General features: G+C 44.6%; 1 protein-coding gene across 1 annotated transcript in view; it reads right to left on the reverse strand.

Annotated features, from left to right (window-relative positions):
• Positions 1-19,768, reverse strand: part of DNAH17 (dynein, axonemal, heavy chain 17) — a 184,248-nt gene that overhangs the window by 130,873 nt on the left and 33,607 nt on the right. Inside the window, exons 13-19 of the mRNA XM_015416991.1 lie at positions 19,497-19,643; positions 16,229-16,337; positions 15,322-15,425; positions 15,043-15,183; positions 9,299-9,442; positions 7,792-7,974; positions 5,592-5,846 (exon numbers count right to left, since the gene is read on the reverse strand). Coding sequence (XP_015272477.1) covers positions 5,592-5,846; positions 7,792-7,974; positions 9,299-9,442; positions 15,043-15,183; positions 15,322-15,425; positions 16,229-16,337; positions 19,497-19,643 — 1,083 coding nt within the window. The remainder of the gene's footprint in view (positions 1-5,591; positions 5,847-7,791; positions 7,975-9,298; positions 9,443-15,042; positions 15,184-15,321; positions 15,426-16,228; positions 16,338-19,496; positions 19,644-19,768) is intronic.

Below are 19,768 nucleotides of genomic sequence, written 5' to 3' on the forward strand. Positions count from 1 at the left end.
GTCAGTGTCCACCAGAGAAGGGAGTCGCGTGCTTCCTGTGATGGAGAGAGACAAACCGACTGAAGTGCCTTAGGAACCAGAGCTGAAGTGGGCGCATTCGCAGTCTTGCGAAGCGAAGGACTGCAGTCGTAGCTACCATGATGCCCAGAAGGTACTGAATGTGGAAAGCAGACAACATGTCATGTAGCTGAACCTGTTCTGCAAGGGCGGCTAGAGTGAAGGCTCTGTCCCGGGGCAGGAAAGCTTTGCCTTCCATGGAGTCGAGTATTGCCCCTATCAACTGCACTCTCTGAGACGGAACCAGCTGCGACTTTTTGTGGTTGACCCAGAGACCGAGGCAACGAAGGACATTGAGGGCCTGGGATATATGCTGTATGAGAAGGGCCCTGGAAGGCGCGACCAGAAGCCAGTCGTCCAGATACGGGAACACCGTCAGGCCACAGAAGCGGAGATGTGCCACAACGACCACCATCGTCTTGATGAAGACCCACAGTGCTGTGCTGAGGCCAAGTGGCAAACTCCTGTATTGGTAGTGGCTGCCTCCTATTGCAAATTGGAGATATTTTTGATGGGAGGGGTGCATGGTCAAATGGAAATAGGCATCCTTGAGGTCAAGAGTAGCCATCCAGCAACCCTTGGACAGGAGAGGTAGAATGACCGGTAGAGATGTCATCTTGAATTTCCGGTATTGTATATAGGTGTTGAGGCTGCGAAGATCTAAGATCGGCCTCTGCCCGCCGTCCCTTTTGGGTACCATGAAGTACCGGGAATAAAAACTGTGGCCCTGGTGGCCTAGAAGCACAGGTTCTATGGCACCCTTCGATAGAAGTGTGGTGACTTCTTTGAGGAGGAATGATGATGAGGGCATGGTGACGACTACAGGGAGAGGTGGGAGTTCCAGAAATTTGATGGAATAGCCACTGGTCAAGATGGAAAGGACCCATTGGTCCGATGTAATGGCGGTCCAGGCATGTAGATAGGGATGGGGGTGGGTAGGATTGGAAGAGGTAGACAGGCAGAAGTCAAAGGCCCTGTTTGCCAGGTTTGGGTGGTTTCAGTCTGACATGTTGCTGTCCAGAGCCATACCGTTGTCTAGATTGATATTGCTGTCTATTCCCAGAAGGGGACTGACGTGGCCTATAGCCTCCCTCTGGTGACAGTTTAGTGTACTGGCACCTACAGTTGTAACGTGACCAAGAGCAGGGTCTGAAAGGCTTAGAAGGGGCAGAGACCTCCAACGACCGAGACGCTTTAATGCTCCTGTCTATGTCTTGTAGGGCTGAATCTGTAGATGCATGAAAGAGACCTTGTCCATCAAAAGGTAAGTCCTCTATGTATGCCCTAGTGTCGGCAGGAAGTGAGGTGGTTCAAAGCCAGGAGTGCCTACGGAGGGCGATTGCGGAAGACATCGTCTTGGAAAACGTGTTCAAGGCATGTTTGGAAGAATTGATGATCTGCTTAGAAAGTAACAACCCTTCGTTCTGCAGCTTCCTGGCCTCTTGACGTTTGTCATCGAGTACTGAGGTCAAGAGCAATGTTCCCTCTAAGCTTTGGAGTCTTGTGAGCAAAAATTCTACTTTGTGAGCTACTGGCATTAAAGTTGTGAGCGAGTGATTTCGCTACTGCATAAATTAATTGGCTCTGGAGCCATCCTTCCTGAGCTGAGACAAAAATGTGTGAGCTGGAGGCTAAAAAACTGTGAGCTAGCTCACACTAACTCAGCTTAGAGGGAACACTGGAAGAGATCGGTAAAGCGCTCCCAGAGCAAGTACTCATAACAGCCCATGCAAGCAATATAATTTGACATTTTAATTCCTAGAGCTCCAGCTGAATAAAAACATCAGCCGAATGAATCCAACTTTCCCCCCTCCTTATCAAAAGGTGTAGCAAGGGTACGTTTACTCTTAGCGGAAGAGGATACTGTCGTGATTCACTTCTAATGGTAAGGCTGGCCTAGATGAGTTTGATCTAGAGTGTCAGTGAAGTGACAGCTAAAGACAGCATGTGACTGCTAGGAGGCTGGCCAGAACTGGTTTGAGGCAGTGCAGCCCGGCACTAAGTGTATTGCAGGAGGTTGCATCAGCTATGTGCTGATTGGCCAGCAGTTGTATATATGTACAGAGTGTACAGAGAACTTTTTCCTTCTCATGTATCATTTGCAGCGGAGCACTCTGACACTCAGAACTGTATATAGGTGGTGGCTGGGTGAGAATAAACTCACAGTGGTTGCACCTAAGTTCCTGACTCCAGTCGTCTGTGGGTACTCTATCTCCCTTGGGGCACTAACGTGCCAGCCAGCATTCCGCACGGACCGCGACAGATACAACCATGGAATTGGGTTTAGGATGGACATGTAGACATTCAGCCTCCATCTCCTGGACCTTATACATATGATCCAGCCTCCTGGAAGACAGAAGGATAGAGGATGGTTTATCCAATGGAGCCTTTGCTGCCTGGAGAAGAACTGTCAACATGGGGAGGGCGACTGCTGTGGAGGTGTCGAGTTGCACAACATCGAAGACAGCATCCGATGGTTGGGGTTGGACTATCGACAGCCCTAAGAAATGTGCGAACTGGGCCCATCCGAGTCCTCGGCACCAGAATCTGAGTCAGAGGATCCGGAAGGCGACCCCGGTGTCAGTAGCAAGGATAGACGTGAAAGCCGGAAGCTGCAGTCCGAAGCAGTGCGCGCCAGAGAAGGAAGCCATCAGAGCCTGCCTAGAGTTGGTCGCCAGACACCTGGACGCCAGGAACAATGCCCGAAAGCCAGCCGTATGAGGAGGAAAATACGCCGCATGGGTGCTGCTAGGTAATCCCCTCCCCGTGAATCTGTGGCCCTAGTTAGGGTACAAACTATGCAAGTAGTATAATGTAAACCACTCTGAGACCCATTAGGGGGGTCATGGGCGGTATAGAAATTGGAAATGTAATGTAATGTAATGTATATATTTATATATCAAGATACCTTTTATTAAATCCACTCAGCTAGACTATTCCCATCTATAAATCAAAATAACTTTTATTAAATTCATTTTAGTTACTGAGATACACCCTCAGATGGGCTGTTCACCTCTTATTTTCACCATCATATTTAATCTAATCATGGGGCTCTTTAAAGATTCCCTAGGGCAAATACCATTCCAAAAATAATTTATACAGTAAACTGATAAGTAATAAACAATTTGATTAATCTGTTGGTAGTAATACCACTCTTACCCACAATAAATTTCATTCTAATTTAAATTTACAATAATGTAGAGTACCGTCACAAGAATAAATTATATAATAATAAAACAAAACATATTACTCTCAAAATATTTAATCCTAATCTTAAAAATATTTCTACCATTCTCATCCACTTATTTTATGTTAAGATTTATCAAACCCAAATTTATTCATACCAAATATTATTCTTACCAAATCCAATGACTTTTAATAAACTCATTTTAATTATTAAGCCATACCCTTGGCTTAACTGTTCACCTCTTACTTTCAGCACCATATTTACTTTAATCATAGGGCTCTGTACTGATTTCCTAGGGCAGATACCTTCAAAGCTAATTTATACATTCAATTAATAAATAATAAACAGTTTGATCATTTTATTGTTAGTACTACCACTCTTACCCACAGTGAATTTCATTCTAACTTGAGTTTACAATAATGTAGGGTACTATCACAAAAGTAAATTATCTTACGATAAAACAAACCTAATACTCTCAAAATATTATTCTTACTAAAGCCCACATCTAACAAATTTTCCATCACACCCCACTCCTTATTACAATACAACCTTCTTTTAGACATTCCCTCAGCAGTGTAATTTACTCACAGTATTACAAATAGTTACTACCATTGCCCTCCATAAAGCTTATTTCCAATTAATTTATGATGAAATTATCCACAGAAAATTACCAGTACCAACGTTTGTTCTTACCAAGTCCCACATGAAACCAATTTCCTATCTTACCCCACCAATTAATTCAGCCATCCTATAGGGTTTCCAATCTCCACACGAAAAGAAGAGAGAAAATAAAATCAAGCCTTTTAATTTTACAGACACAATTCTTGCCACACTACTATATTTCAATTCTTTTTTTTTCTTGATTTTTTCCGTTCTCTTCTACGTGTCGCCGGTCTTTATACTCCTGCATCTTTATTTCCAGGTTGTCCTCTCCATAATTCCTAGTCTTAAATTTGTTGAGAGCTTTATATTTCTTTACTCCCTTCTTTACTTTTTTTCTTCTTGTTTGTCTCTTCCCTTTTCTCTTAAGTAAACTTAACAGACATTTTTTTCTTACTCTTGTTTTCAATTTTCCTTGTCCCTCCACAAATCCTTTAGCGATATCTGGCTCCTGTAACATTTCTTCTGTAAATAAAGTCTGCATGACGAATAGCTCTCCCTCCTGTTCTGTTTCCTGCAACTCATCTTTCCTTTGGTTTCCCTGTATTTTTTCCTTATCTTCCTTAAGCTCCAACAGTTCACTGTGGGAATTTCTCAGCAGCTTTTCACATGTTACTCTAAATGTCTGTTTCATTTCTTCCACCAAATGCTTTTGAAACGGTTCCCATTGCTCCCACGTAAGATCACAGAGTTTTACATCCCCATCTATCTCTTATTTACCGTCTAGCACCTCCATTTCTTCACTTCAAAACACACAAGGCTTTCCAATTAATCAGATTCAGATATATTTCAATGATAGTTTTTAAAGGATAATGATTGTCTTACCCCTCTCAAGTCTCCTAATATTTAATTCCCAAAACAAATTCCACGACCACTTTCTTCATGCACAGGAAAAAATCCACCAAGGGTATGTAGTCCTTTCTACTCGACCAATATATGCACAAACCCAGAGTTCCAATGTGAAGCATCGAATCCACCAAACAACAACAACGGGGAAAAAAGGTTTAAAAACTGGAGGCTGCGTCTAGTTCGAACATGGCAGCCATGTTCTTCCCAGCTATCGCTCCTGCTTCGGGGCAGAAACTGGTCACCCCCCTGCACTTGCCAGGTTACGGGAAGGGCCAGAAGAAAGCCCCCTGCTCCTGCACTCTGTCGAAGAGTGCCGGTCGAGCTCTCCCAGCACCTGGGAGGCTCAAAAAAAGCAATAGTGAGTCGGGCAGCTCGGAGCGCATCAAACGCCCGCCCGTCGTTGCGCCATACCGGAAGTCCTCTGAAGTTTTCGGCTGTGTGAACATTGTTAATGCATGATACAAGGCTGAGGAGAAATCATATGTAAATTCCTCCCAGTGTCAGTTTAACAAAATTATTTAATTAAAAGTCTATTGAAGTTGTCCTAAGGATGGGATTTAGGGCACTGATAAGGAAAGATGGGAACTGGATTTTAGAAATGGGGGGGGGGGAGGTCATGAAAGTAGGGAGGAGGTTGCAATGTGGCGCACCAGGAAAGTGGGAGAATGTGGCCATTCTGAGGCCAGAGATCTGGGGTAGGTGGTAAAAGGTGGATTCCTGAAGCTTGCAGAGCAAGGTACAACCATCTTGAAAACAGGGCCTTTAAGAAATGGCACAGAATTTGCCAACATTTGGAATACACCTCCCGATTCACACACATGCATTCTCCAACTCTCACCTGTAGTTGAAACTGATCTAGTGTGGGTGCAACATGAGGCAAGTATTCCTCTGCATGAGACTCCAGCTCTTCAGTTGTCAGTGCATGGCCAAAGGTGAGGAAGCGTTGCATGAATTCATGTGGATCATCCATCCACAGGTATGCATATTTCTCAAAGGAATCTTCATATTCTTCACCTTGCTTCATGGCATTGACCACAATGGTTATCACTTCCTCTCGCATTTCTAGCAACTCTCCCATGTCCTCTAGGTCAGTCTGCAAATAATGCATCTTGTCAGCATTGGAGAAGTAACTAAACAACAAAAGCAATATCACTGGACATCAAACAATGTAGCAATGGCAGGATCAAGGTATTACCTGCACACAGAAGTTAACAGAAACATTAACTGCCTTGTGTCGCCTGCTGGAGATCTGAAATTCTGTACAGCCAAAATTACATGCCACAAAGGAGTTGTGCTTTCTAGTACAAAATCTGATGCCTTGCTTAGAATCCTGTGCCTTTGAATGTTTACTTCATAGCTTTCCAATACTCAGAACTGGAGCCCATACCTCAACTTGAAAAATGTAAGCAATATCTGTGGAGAAACCCATGGATTGGATCCAGTGATCCGCTTTCTCAAGGCCTGTGGATCCTCCCTGGTTTCTCCTCCTCCTAGCAGTCTCTTCTGACCCCATGGAAGTTGATTCCTGGGGTTGCAGGACCTGCATGGTATAATAGCTACATGGGTTGGTGGGATGAAGCAAAGATGAAGCAAAGATTTCCATTTGGAAATCTTTCCTTCCTTTTCTGTCAGTGCAGTTCTGCTGACAGGAGAAGAGATTATTTTACTCCTTTCCCCCTCCTCAGTATACCCTCCCCCCTCACTCAACTATTGCTCCAAGCAGGTGCTGTGACCCCAGAAATCAACTTTCCCAGAGTTTGATGGAGTGCTAGGGGAAGGCAGGGGGAGGGGAGATCTTCAGCCTTCTCCTGATGGATCCCTGAGTCCTACCCCAGATTCTATCCAGGGTCTGGGGGCAAAAAGTCTTTCTTGTTGTCAACTGTGTGAGAAGTAGGAACATGCTATAAAGATGACTCCATTTTATACACTGAGGCTAAATAATCCACTTTCAATCCACTTTCAGTGCACTTTCCAACTGGAATTTTACTGTGTGAACTTGCAAAATTCATTTGGAAAGTGCACTGAAAGTGGATTGAAAGTAATGCCCATTACTACTCACGTCTACCTGGAAATCAGGTAGGCAAGGGTAGATTAAAGGTAAAGGTTTCCCTTGCTCGAAAGCTAGTCGAATCCAACTCTAGGGGGCGGTGCTCATCTCTGTTTCCAAGCCAAAGAACCAGTGCTGTCCGAACATGATTCCATGGTCATGGGGCCAGCATGACTAAACACTGAGGCGCACGGAACGCTGTTACCGTCCCACCGAAGTGGTACCTATTTATCTACTTCCAATTTCTTGCTTTTGAACTGCTAGGTTGGCAGGAACTGGGGCCAGAGACGGGAGCTCACTCCGTCAAAGGGCACTAGGGTCTCAAACTGCCAAACTATAGACCTTCCAGTTTGCAGCTCAGTGTCTTATCCTCTGAGCCACTGCGGCCCCTAAGGGTAGATTACCCCCTAGTATATGTGCACTGCTAACCATTTTGTTTGTCATGAAGAATTGTTTCTTTGACCAAGCAACCAAGGGGAGCATTTGAGGTGTTAGCAGCACCATTGGGACCACCCAGTATGGGAAAATGCAAGTGACATGGCTTACTCCTGACATTGCCTCCTAGACCCATGAAGCTACCATTAGGACTTGGATTTTTATTAGAGTGTTTGGACAAGTATTACAACCCTCATCCCACCCTTTTTTGTTTGCCAGAATGCCAACAGTTTTTTGGTTTTTTTAAATGCTCGGACCAACAGTGCTGATCCCCGGGCCATGGAAAGAACCTGGGACTGCTCAGTATTGCTAGGGCAGGCATGCTGACACAAATGTTACCGAAGTAACTTTCTTGTGAAGAAATATTATAAACTGAAGAATGACCCTTAAAAGGCCATATTTCAGTGCTTAATATTCTTCATAAAGTATGTGTTAAGCATTCTTTCTGGGTATCATCATAATTTTCATTCATATGGAAATGTGAGAGAACCAAGACGTCACATTCAGTGCTCTGCCCTTTTTTAATTTTAAAAAAATCTGGTAAACTAGGACTAACCCTGTAGCTGAGTTTCCCTTTTGCCAGGCGTGGAATAAGTGTAGCTGTATCATAGATATCATTCATCAAGTTTTCCACCACTTCCAAAAACCCTTGATCTGCTCCTACTTCTAGAGATGGACGGTACCTTAAATCATCTTTATACAACTCCATGTGAACTTCAAATAAAGGAGCTATATGTACCTGCAATATACAAGTGCATTTGTTATTATTAAGGTCTGTTTTCCACCAGATCTTGCAAGTATTTTTTATTTCCACTCCATTAATTCTTTGCCTTCAAAATAGTGTAATTATAGCCACAGCTTCTGACCTTTATTCCACAAAATAGACACTGTTTTGACTGAGGGCATATTCATGCAGTCAGTAGCCTTAACATGTTTAAAAATACAACAAGGGTGCACCCAGAAACCAGAATGGTTTTGGGTGAATTCTGGGTGTGCATTACTTATATTCTGCACAACCTTTTCTGCCTATATCCTAGATCACTACAGCCCAATCTGCATTTGCTATGTGAAGCTGTTCCATGCTGCTGTGGCACTGGCTTCCCATTTGGCTCAGTATAAAGCTCTTCTCTGTCTACATCAGGACGCAAGTTGTTTAGGGAGAGCGTGAGGGGGGGGGGAGCGGCCTCCCAGGCACCGGCAAGGCACTGTGCTGTGCTGCAGGGAGGAGACAGCACCTGGGACCCCCACACACAGAGAAAATTAAAGGGGGTAACCTGGCAGGGGGGCAGAGGGGGGCAGAAAACATGGAATGAGCTGGGTAAAAAACACAAAACACCCAGCAGTTGCCTGGCAGGGCATTCTGGAGACTGCCCCAGGAAATAACAAATGGTTCAGGGGTGGGCGTGCTTCCACACACACACCCCAAATATGATTGTAGAAAAATGTTCCCTGGCTGCTTTTGAACGCAAATGACTGGATTTTCAGCTAACCTTTTCCTTTGTGACAATCTGCAAATCTCCTTAGAAAAGTTCGGGGGGGGGGGGAATTCAGCTTCAGTTGTCTGCTTTTTGCTCACAGCGGCTCGATGGTGGGGAAGGGGCAGTTGTACCACTTTAAAACCACATTCAGATAAGGCAGTGAGACCCTGTAGTGACCTTGGAGTCACTATTAAATAGCAGTAAAATGATGCAGACAGCCCGATGCTGAGATGAAAGAATAGGAAAGTGGATGCGGCATGAAACGTAGACAGAAATTTGTGAGACAATGTGAGATCGTTGGCACAATGGTGAGAAATACCAATGCAGATTGGACCTACACTTTCTATTAACATTTTTTCTTTGAAAAATTAGAACAAGTTGGACTCCTGAAAATATGTCCACATTTACAGAGCTTGCTTATTTTTTTTCTAATGACAAAATTTAAGGTTTCTTTTTGCAGAATTTGGTTTTACTAAAGGTTTGGAATGAAGTCAACAGGAGACAGTGACTGCTTTTGTGGGTGCACTACACCCACTAATACCTGTCTTTCAGAAACAAAACAACTCAGAGGCCTCATCTACATACATCAGCGGACATGTTGCTGAGCAGAAACTGCAGTGATTTGCGGATAAACTTAAAATATCCATCTAAGATTCTTTCATCTATATATTCTACATAATTCTTCCATATTCCTGATGTCTTGTCAGCCTTGAACAACTCTGCATTTTCCTGTGGACAGAAAAATCATTACATCAGAGTTAGGCAGTTTCCTTCTATTGATGCTAAATGCTTTAATGGTCCTAAAAGCTGAACGTCAACTCAGAAAATGTTTGGGTAACTCCCAAATATGCCATTAACATCAAGACCACCATCAGACTACATTTCTGACTGAAATTCACTGCAGAGGAGCTACACTTAGTGTTGTCAAGAAATCAAAGGTAGGGTACTTTTATAATAAGATGTTTCTTATAGTTTCCTGCCAGGACCATGGTCATGATTATGGCTCTACTAATACAGAACTGTGTATGGAAATACTTTTTGACTTACTGAGAGATACTATGGAAATGTTTGTGTGTGTCAGAGGGGTTACTTCATTCAAGTGAATATGACTTAAGAAAACATTTCCCACTCATTCAATTGATTTTCTGATGTGAACCAGCATCAGTTTTGGTCACAGAGTTTTGGTCAAATGCTGAGTGTCACTGGGATGCCCTGATGTCACTTCCAGTCTTGCCAGAAGGGATCAGTGCATCGTTGGCAATGTTGGTCTCCTTCCAACCTTTGCCCCATCCCAAGGCACGATGGTGAGGGGGCTAGGACTTTACATAAGAGAAGCCAATGTTGGATCAGGCCAATGGCCCATCTAGTCCAACAGTCTGTCACACAGTGGCCAAAAATACCAGGTGCCATCAGGAGGTCCAGCAGTTGGGCCAGGACACTAGAAGCCCTCCCACTGTTGCCCCCCCCCAAGCACCAAGAATACAGTACACCTTCCTCTGACACTGGTATTGTGCAATGCCAGGTCCATTAACAATAAGATCACAACCCTGCAGAGTTATTTTGCAGAACAAGCAATGGGCCTGTTGTGTATGACTGAGACCTGGGCCAAGGAGGGCAAAACAGTCACTGTAATGATTCCTTGTTTTAGTGTGTGTGTGTGTGTGTCTTTAAATGTTTGGTTGCAGTGCAGTGAATGCAAAGTAGAGTGATTGAGAGAGACAAGTGGGGTGTGATTGGAGGATGACAGAGTGTGGGAGGAGTTGTTCTGTGTGGATCTGTGTGGGTGCCAGTTAGTCAGTTATAGAAAAGTCAGTTAGATAGATCAGTTGGAATTGTTCAGTTAGTGAGTTCAGTGAGTGTTCTGATAGTTCTGTGTGGGATCTTAAAGAGTGCAGTATATATGTCTTCAAAAGTGAGACTCTAAAGATCTGGAATGAAGTTAAAATTACCAAGAGCTTAGCTTGTATGGCTGCCTATGTGAGAGATTCCTGTCAGAGTGGGATCTTAATGTCAAAAGGACAGTGTGTGTGATACATTTGACAGACATATTTACAAGTCCCTTATTCCCAAACAGTTACAGAATAACCAACCTCATATTTTGTTCTTATTTCAATAAATCATCTTTTGTTCAAGTTTATCCCAGAATTCAGCTCTATCTTTCCTCAGGACCACATACGGTAGATCCCTGAAAAGCCCAGACTCTGGGTCACATTACCAGCAGCAAAGGAGAGAAGGTTTGGAATTCCTTAAATTCCTGGTAGCAGCAGAAAATACCCAGTTTACAAAAGCAAAGAACATACATAAAGTGAAAACCAGTCCTTCCAAATAAGAGGACACCACAATCACACTGAAAGCAACTTGGTCCCCCAGGTTTCTCAGTCCTTCACCAGTCCTGGACAAAGGGTTGGAGGGTGGGGTGGTGCTGCTCATTCAAGAGGCTTTCTCCTTCAAGACACTCCCCGTCCCAAAGATTTCTGGCATTGTATGTGTTGGTCTCATCTGGGGCACTGAGGAGAGATGGGTAATCTGTCTGCTGTACAATTTGCCTAAGGCACCAGCAGAGAGCCTGCCCCACCTGCTGTAGCAAGCTGGGCCTTGGAGTTCCCCTTAATGATAGTTCTCGGGGACTTCAGCATTCATGCTGCCGCCTCCTCACAGGCAATGGACCTGTTGTCTTCCATGGCAGCACTGGGACTCTCCCATGTTGTAATCAGGTACTAAGATGACTAGAGCGAGTAAGGCGACGGTCTCGCAACGAAGTTTCAAGAGCATCTTATAGGACATTTATGAAATCCTATGAGATGGTGGTGAAGGTTGCTAAGAGAGAATTCTATGCAGCCTCCATTGCATCTGCTAGCTGTCGCCCAGCACAATTGTTTAGGGTAATTAGGACATTATCCTCTCTCACAAAGAGAACCAAAAAGTTTAGTAATTTGGATATCAGCTGTGAGGCATTTGCGAGCTTTTTTGCAGAGAAAGTCTTTTTGCTCCGCTGTGACCTGCCTGCCAACTTTGATACAGTATGGCCACCTTTGGATTCATTGTTTGACAACTTCAGCCAGCTCTCTGAGGCCAATATGGACAGGATCCTGAGGTCTGCGAAGCCAACCACTTGCCTCTTGGACCCATGTCCATTGTGGCTGGTACGAGCCAGTGGCGAGGGCATACTGGCCCTCTGATGGACATTATCAACCTCTCCCTGAGTTCAGGGGTCTATCCACAGCAGAGGTATTGAACTGGATCTGACATAAATGTCACTTTGTCGAGCCAGGCCATGTGTGCCATAAAATGTAACATAAGGTACGAGAGATATAAACTTTATAAAGATGTTTTCAGATGCTGAATGGCAATAGCAGGAGTGATTGGATTAGGTGTAATATGCAGAGGGATAGTAGGCGTGGAGATATCAGCACTGGTAATGAGACAGGAAACCTAGGCCTCAATTTAGTCCAGGAGGATTCAGTCCAGGGGAATGCAAAGAATAAATGGAAATAAGTCTGAAGACATGAGCAGTGACTTACAAAAGCACATACCTTACCACACTCTTTCTTACAGCTATTAGAAACCACAACATTCAAAAACTAGTGGGGGAACATTTTAACCTTCCAGAACATTCAGTTGCTTCTGCCCTGGTCACGGTATGGAGACTGTGCTCGTCACCCTTATGGATGATCTCTGTAAGCAGCTGGATTGAGACAGGTCAGCGCTGCTGTTATTGCTTGACCTGACAGCAGTATTCGACACAGAGGATCACGATGTGCTGGTTCACCATCTCGCTGACATGGGAGTACATGAGACAGCCCTGCAGTGGGTTGCCTCATTTCTCCGTGGTTGGGGACAGAGGGTGGTGCTGGGTGAGAGTGTCCTCTCAATACCCTGTAACATGCGGGGTCCCTCAGGGGGGTATCGTCTCCCCGATGTTATTCAACTTCTATTTGTGCCCCCTCACCCAGCTGGCACAGAGTTTTGGGCTGGGCTGTCACCAGTACGCTGATGACACCTAGCAATATCTGCCAGCTGGACGCCACCCCAGGAAACCTGGCTGAGGGTTTGAAGGCTGTGATGAGTTGGCTGAAGCAGAGTCAGCTGAAACCAAATTAGTTAAAGATGGAGGTTCTCTGGCTGGGTGGGAGAGACTCAGGTTTGGGGTGCCACCTCCCAGCTCTTGACCATACGTCTTTAACACCAGCACAGACAGTCAGGAGCCCTTGTCAATGGACTTCCGGTTTATGGCGGCGCGCCGAGCAGACTCACCTCCCAGACCTCCCAGGGGGTGAAAGCTGCACACCAGCAGAAAGGGGGGGAGGCATCGCTACTCCCCCCGGAGCCTGGTGAAAGGCTCCTAGCCAGGGGATTTCTGAGAGGTCGCCTCTTCACCAGCATAATGCTGGAGAATCGAGGCGCTTCTCCATCCCAATGGTCCTTCTGCTGAGTGTCCGATTGGAACAAGTGACGCTGACCGGGGCAAGCTCTGGAGATCGAGCCAATACTGCCAATACTGTCGTAGGAACAGGGAGCACCTTAGGGGCAATACCAGGTGCAGAACCCATGATTTTTCCAGACTTTGCCGGCTTCAGGGGCTTAGAGGAATCCTTCTTGGCGGACTTGTGGTCCTTACTCGATTTCTCCTTCTTCTTTTTTACAGGAGTGGATGCCAAAGACTGCGTTGTCGGTGCTGGACGCTTCGATGTCAACTGGACGATGTTGGACAAGGACTTTGACACCGGAGCTGCCCATGTCCTCCCAGGTAGGGAATCTGGGCGGTGCATCTCACCGAGGCAAAAAATACAAAGGATGTGGCCGTCAGGCGGAGCGAGCTTACTGCCACACCCAGTACAACATTTGAAAAAGCCCCACTTTCCCCCATAAAATAAACAAAACGGAGAAGAAAAAAAGGGGGGGAAAGAAGAAAATGAGGTGGGGGGGAAGAGGCCGAAGGCCAAACTGAGGTAAAAAAAGACTTCCCCCTCTAAAAAGATTTTTTTTTTAGATATAAGAACAAAAAACAAAGAAGATGATGGAAAAAGAGGGTTGACTGAATAAAATCCGAAGAGTCGTCTGAGGAAAATTAGCTACCAATCTCACCGACCAAGTAAGGATGTTTCCAGCGCGGCAGAAAGGAAGGAACTGGCAGGATGTCCGTGCCCACCCCTCTGCGCATGCGTGGTAGGGGTTCCTGTGCATTCCTGAGGTCTGGGCGCTAAAATCCGTTAGAGCTTGCTACAATACCAATCGATCCAGCGCAGGTGCATTGAATCCCATGGGTGTGAAGCACAGAGACCATGTCGAAGATCCAGGGCTTTCTCGTTCGTAGCTCTGTCCTATTGGAACGAGCTTCCTGCAGAGATCAGGGCCCTGCGGAACCTTTCACAGTTCCCCAGGGCCGTGAAAACAGAGCTTTTTAGGCAGGTGTTCCATTAGGAGTGGCGTCTTACCAGCAGCGCCCTGTGTGAACTCAGTCCCAGCATGACCTAGCATGGTGGCACCGCTGAATGTGTCCTTAAACTGCACTTTATTTCTATCGCCATCGAAGTTATGTTTCAAACTGATTTGTCTGTGTTTTAAATGATTTATTGCATTTTATCATTTGTAAAATGTATATTGTTCATCAGTTTTGTGGAAGCCGCCCTGAGCCCGCCTTGTAATAAAGTAATAAATATTCCTCAGTACAAAGTGTGAATGTTTGCCTGAGCACTACAGAGAGGAGGTAGAGACAGATAGAGAGAAAGGTGTCAGGCATCACAAATGAGCTGGCAGAACTGCGGGCCACAGTGGAGCATCACCCTGACATTTAACGGGGGTAGGGTGGGGGGTATTTGATTGTTGGTGTTTTGAATTTGTTGTTAGGTTTGGGGAATTTGGGTATTTATTTCCTTATTCTGTAAATAGTTCCTAGGTTGGGGTGTGGTTGGGAATGTACTTGTTGCGAGAGCATTCTCAGAATGGCTGGTATGAGCAGCTACCCATTTGCACTCCAACCTCATGGCTTTTGTTTTCATTGAGCACTCCATTGCTGATTGTTTGTGCCCCAGGGAGTGCATTTGCTGTGCAATCTTTATTTATTTATTTTATTTATATTTATAAATTCGGTTTATAGCTCGTCCACCCCGCAACGCGGGCTCAGGGCGGCTCACAATCAGGCATAAGCCTCGCATAAAACACATTTAAAACCATTTAAAATCATATCAACAATTTACCAAACATTATTAAGTGCTCTCGATGTTCAATCTTCTCAAAAACATCAATGTTCCTGTGGCAGGAGCCAAGTGCCTTTTGCACTTTCTCTTCCTCCCAATGTATGTTTACAGCCTGTTCTATCATTCTCCTACCTCAACCATTGCTTGGATCTTCTGCCCAGCGTCTCTGATTGCTGCATAGCGTTTGTTTATGGTGTTAGCTTTTCCATCCAGATCAAGGAGAGCTGTATCCTTATTGTCTTTTCTTTCAAACAAAGGACTGGACGACCATTCCTGTAAGGAGTACCAGATTTATGGCAGATCTTCTACCTCTTAGAAAAATAACTTACCCATAGAGGAGCAAAACTGAAAATCTCTTGAGGACACTCCCCCTTTTAAATACCTGAAAATAATTTCTTATGCATTACTCACCTGCATAAGCTGCTCAATATTCTCCACATTTAATTTTGTTTTCTGAATTCTTGTCTCCAAATCATATAAGATGTTTCGCATCTCTTGAATGTACTCCATAACACCTGGTCAGGTGATGACAGGGATAGAGATAATAAGTTTCAGACTCCATAGGTTCCCTGGCCCCCACTATCCAGTCTCCTTACAGGATCTCCAGAAGTTGGCACCAACATTCTAAGTGACATTCTGCATATTCTATGAGCGCAGCTCAACTTGCAGTGTTTAGGATCTAAACCATTCATTGGTAGCCTAATGTCAGATCTTGGGTCCAAATACTCTCACAACACTCTTGAGGTAGCAAGATTTGTTTATTGAGGGTTACAGGTCATCCAAGCATATACAGAGTTTGTTTTGGAACTGTTTGCCAAAGGCTAGGGCCAAACCTATACAGAGTGTGGGACCACCCCTGGTTCTCCAAGTGCCCAATCATCCATTCCCATACAGCCCACCAAAGCTTCAAGCTCAACTCTGCGGCCACCCCCAACACCTGCAAACTAACCATTATATTATCTATGCTGCAAGGTCATGCCGACCGCTACAAGCTCTAGGCCTGTGAAGCAAAGATTCCAACATGCACTCACTCCCAAAGAATGCACATAAATGAAAACCGTGGAGAAAATCAGAGAGGAGGAAAGAAGTTAACCCTTGATGTAACAGAACATGGAAAACAAGCCATGACAAGCGAGGCACGAGCTTGACACCTAAGCACATATCTCCACAATGTATTGTTTGGGCACTAAACATACTGGACAGGTGATTTTTATATCTAAAGCTAAGAAGTACAGTGGGTTATTCAATGTGAAGGCAGATTTTTAAAAAATGAGTACTTAATTTGACCACTGAGTGAACTACAAACAGGTTGTTGTACCTTCAGTACTCCAGAACAGGTTCGTCTCTGCTTTTTGCAGTCCAATATCAATTTCTTCTAGCTCATCTTTGATCAGTGGAAGTTCTACATTCAAAATTGTTCGCTTAATCTAAAAACAAACAGCTTATCTTAGGACGTATTGTTAGTTTAGTGGCATTGGGGGCAAATCTGAACTGCAACATCTCTCAACTCTACCTGACCTTTCTCTCAGGTCTAGACACTTTCTTCTTTTTCTGGACTCAGTGGATTTGTACTAAAATGAGATTGAGGGCACAACTGATTCAGGATTCAATTGCTAGCCCTCAAAGGAAACTTGAAAGGGTGATTCCCAGGATGATTTAGGCAAGGCTAAAAAATGTCAACACTGGCAAAGGGTTGGATCCAATAAGTTTTTCTACTAGTGAAAAACCCAGAAAAAGCAATGCTAGGGATCATGGAACTTGCTTGTACAAAAGACATGAAGTATGAAGGCTTGCGTAAAAGCCATATGTGGCAGAACATGCCTACTCTGCCCTGTCCTCCTAGGGGTTCCCAATTCTCCGGAGGGGCTCTTCCTTCTCTCTAGGGTAGCTTGCCACCACCACCTGATCGTTTTAGGGATTTCCCACTGGGAGGATCAGGACTCCCAGCTTCCCTTCCCAGATCTGAGGCCTTGCCTCTATGTCTCCTGCTGCCCTGCACATGGTCACCACAGGGACAGTTTACTGCTTTGTGCATCACTGCAGAAATAGCCGCTTGCCAACTGCCAGCCCTCCCCCTGGCACTCCTTTTAAAATAGTGTGTCAAAGACGGTGGAGGTCTACGTGGTACAGAGAATGACTCCCAGCATCAAAAGTTATAAAATATTTATTTAAAAGAAAACGTTTACACTTTTATAACAGCACCAGATTTGAGCAAGTGAATCAAAAGAAATTGGTAAAAACACAATCCTCTGTCCCTCTCTCTATACGTGCCCTATCAGATGTTACAATAAGGCGGTTTCCGGTTTATGGCGACACGCTGGTGGACGCATCTCCCGGACCTCCCGGGGATGTGATCTGCGCACCAGCGGATGGGGGGGGGCAACGGGTCGCTACCCCCCCGGAGCCTTGGCAAAAGCCATGGGGTTTTTAAGGGGTGGCCTCTTCGCCAGCGTGATGCTGGGGAATTGAGGCGCTCCTCCGCGCCGACAGTCCTGCCGCTGAGTGTCCATATGGATCTAGAGCCGCTGACTGGGACAAGCATTGGAGATCGAGCGTTTTGAACGTATGCCAAGCGGGGTTGTATGACCAACAATGAACTGTGAGTCGGGTTAAAGCGAAATGAGAATTTAAAAAAGAAAGATACCCCCTGGGAACAGTGAAAAAAGCGAGTGGGGGAGGGGCCCCTCCCATACGCATGAACTAAACAACGAAATACTAAGGGGGAAGCGGAAGAAAAAGCGTTGAAATCTGGTTTGAGAGACTTACCAGAATGCGGATAAGAGTGTGGGTGTATTTCAGAGACTTTAGCAAGTTTTCATAAAAGTAAACAATCCATAAAGATGGCGGGGAAAAGGGCAGAGAAAGACAAACCAGTAAAAGTGAAACCAGACGGAATCTTGAGCCCTCAACCGGAAGAGACCACCGAGCTCTCCAAAATGTTGGCAGAGTCCTTGTGCCCTCTGCTGGACCAGATGACTAACATAGAACAACAGCTGACGAATCTAAACCAGAATCGTGCAACTCAGCAGCACCAACTGACTGAGACTTTAAAAATAACGGAGCAAACGGCTGAGAAAGTGAAGGAAATGGACGCCAACGCCAAAAAAAGTCAAGGAAAAGGTGCAAAAGCTGGAAAAGAAACAAGCCTTGGAAGAATCACAACTTTTACAGCTGCAAATGGAAAAAGCAAATTTGGTCCTACGGTTTCAAGGGGTCCCAGAATTAAAAGGTGAGAATCTAAAGCAACTCCTGAGTGAAGCATTAGCCCCAGTTACAGATTTGAAAGTGGAGTATCTTGCAAGCGAAATGGATGTGGTCTATAGGTCCTATTCCGTGTACATCAAAAAAAATAATCTGCCTAGGGAAATAGTGGTTAGATTCTCAAAGCGACATGTAAGGGATTCTAACCTGAAAGCAACTACAGGAACACCCTTGAAAATCGAAGACAACACCATCAGGATTCTAAAAGACATGCCATTTGCGACGAGGACTCTCTTTCCAATAAGGGGGCAGCTGCCCCCAAGCGTACATATAAATTGAGGATTAGAAAAGATAAGATAAAATGAAGGCTGAAGGACTCTGAATTGTGCCTTTAAACTTTAGTTTTATTGTGGGATGCTCTGGGGGTTCTGTTAAATGGATAAAACATTGGATAAAAAGATAAAAAAATTAGCATAGTCGACTATGTTCAAAGTAATGTTAATTTAAGATTAACATTTATATAAACTGTTGTTATGATCTCCTATACTTGAGGTTTTAGTTAGTTCTGGTTTTCTTTCCTTTCTCTCTAGATGTAGTTACCCCTTCCCAATTTTTCATTGTAGTTTGTAGTCTATTAAAAAAATGCAATAAAAAATCCCCTCTGGGGGGCTAAAAAAAAAGATGTTACAATAAGGCAGGCTCCTTTAGCTTAAGAAGTTCCAAGTCTCTAAAGCATCTCCATTACCTTGAAGCTCTCTGTAGACCTTCAGGGGATCACATGTCCAATGGCTGCCCTGCCAGAGGAGAGGTCTCTATCCTCTCATGAATGCAGCATCCCAAATAAAGAGAGTCACTTCCTCCTACAAGGAGGTTTTATCATATCTCTCTTCCCACCTGACCTGGTCTGACCAGGTCAAAGAGGCCTTTCCTGGAGCCTTTTCCTGGAGATTATCCCTGGAGCCTAGCTATTCCAGAGTCCTCCAACTCTGTGTTCCCTACTTGGAGAAGGGGGAGAATTTGACCCACCCACTATCTCTCCTGCCAGATCTATTGGCATTTGTATGGAGGTGGGCTGAGGTAAGCCTGTTCTCTGCCCAGAGAAAGAAAGAAAACTGCTAAAACACAAAATGGAGTCTTTGCCCCTTGCCAGCTTCCAAGGAGAACATGCATTTCTTCACACCATGTAAGAAGGGGAACTGGGTGACATTAAGTGAAAAACCTGGCTAGATCAAACACATACAGAAAATGGCATACCTGTACAAATACCTTGGTTAGAGGACTCATAGCTTCTTGCTTTATAACAAGTAGAATCTTTACATGGATTTTGTATCACATACAGTCACCATTATTTTCCCCATCAGGTGTTAGCATTGACTGACACATACCTTATTGTACCACCCAACAATGAGATCTAAGTTGTCCACAAATCTCCGGAAAGTTTCATTCTGAGAAAAGAGACCTCCAGCGCTTTCTGGAATTTCTTTCTGTTGCTGGAAGTTCAGGTATTTGACTTCACGGAGAACAGCAACAAGCTGCATATAAAAACAGCAGTAAGAAATAATGATTAAAACTTTACAAAACTATGAAATAACAAGGGAGGGAACCACAAGGGCTTCCAAGGGGCATCTCAATTTTCCCTCCCCCAGTATTTTCTCTT

This window comes from Gekko japonicus, unplaced genomic scaffold (genome assembly GCF_001447785.1).
Source record: "Gekko japonicus isolate JY-2015 unplaced genomic scaffold, Gekko_japonicus_V1.1 scaffold518, whole genome shotgun sequence".
Lineage (NCBI taxonomy): Eukaryota > Metazoa > Chordata > Lepidosauria > Squamata > Gekkonidae > Gekko > Gekko japonicus.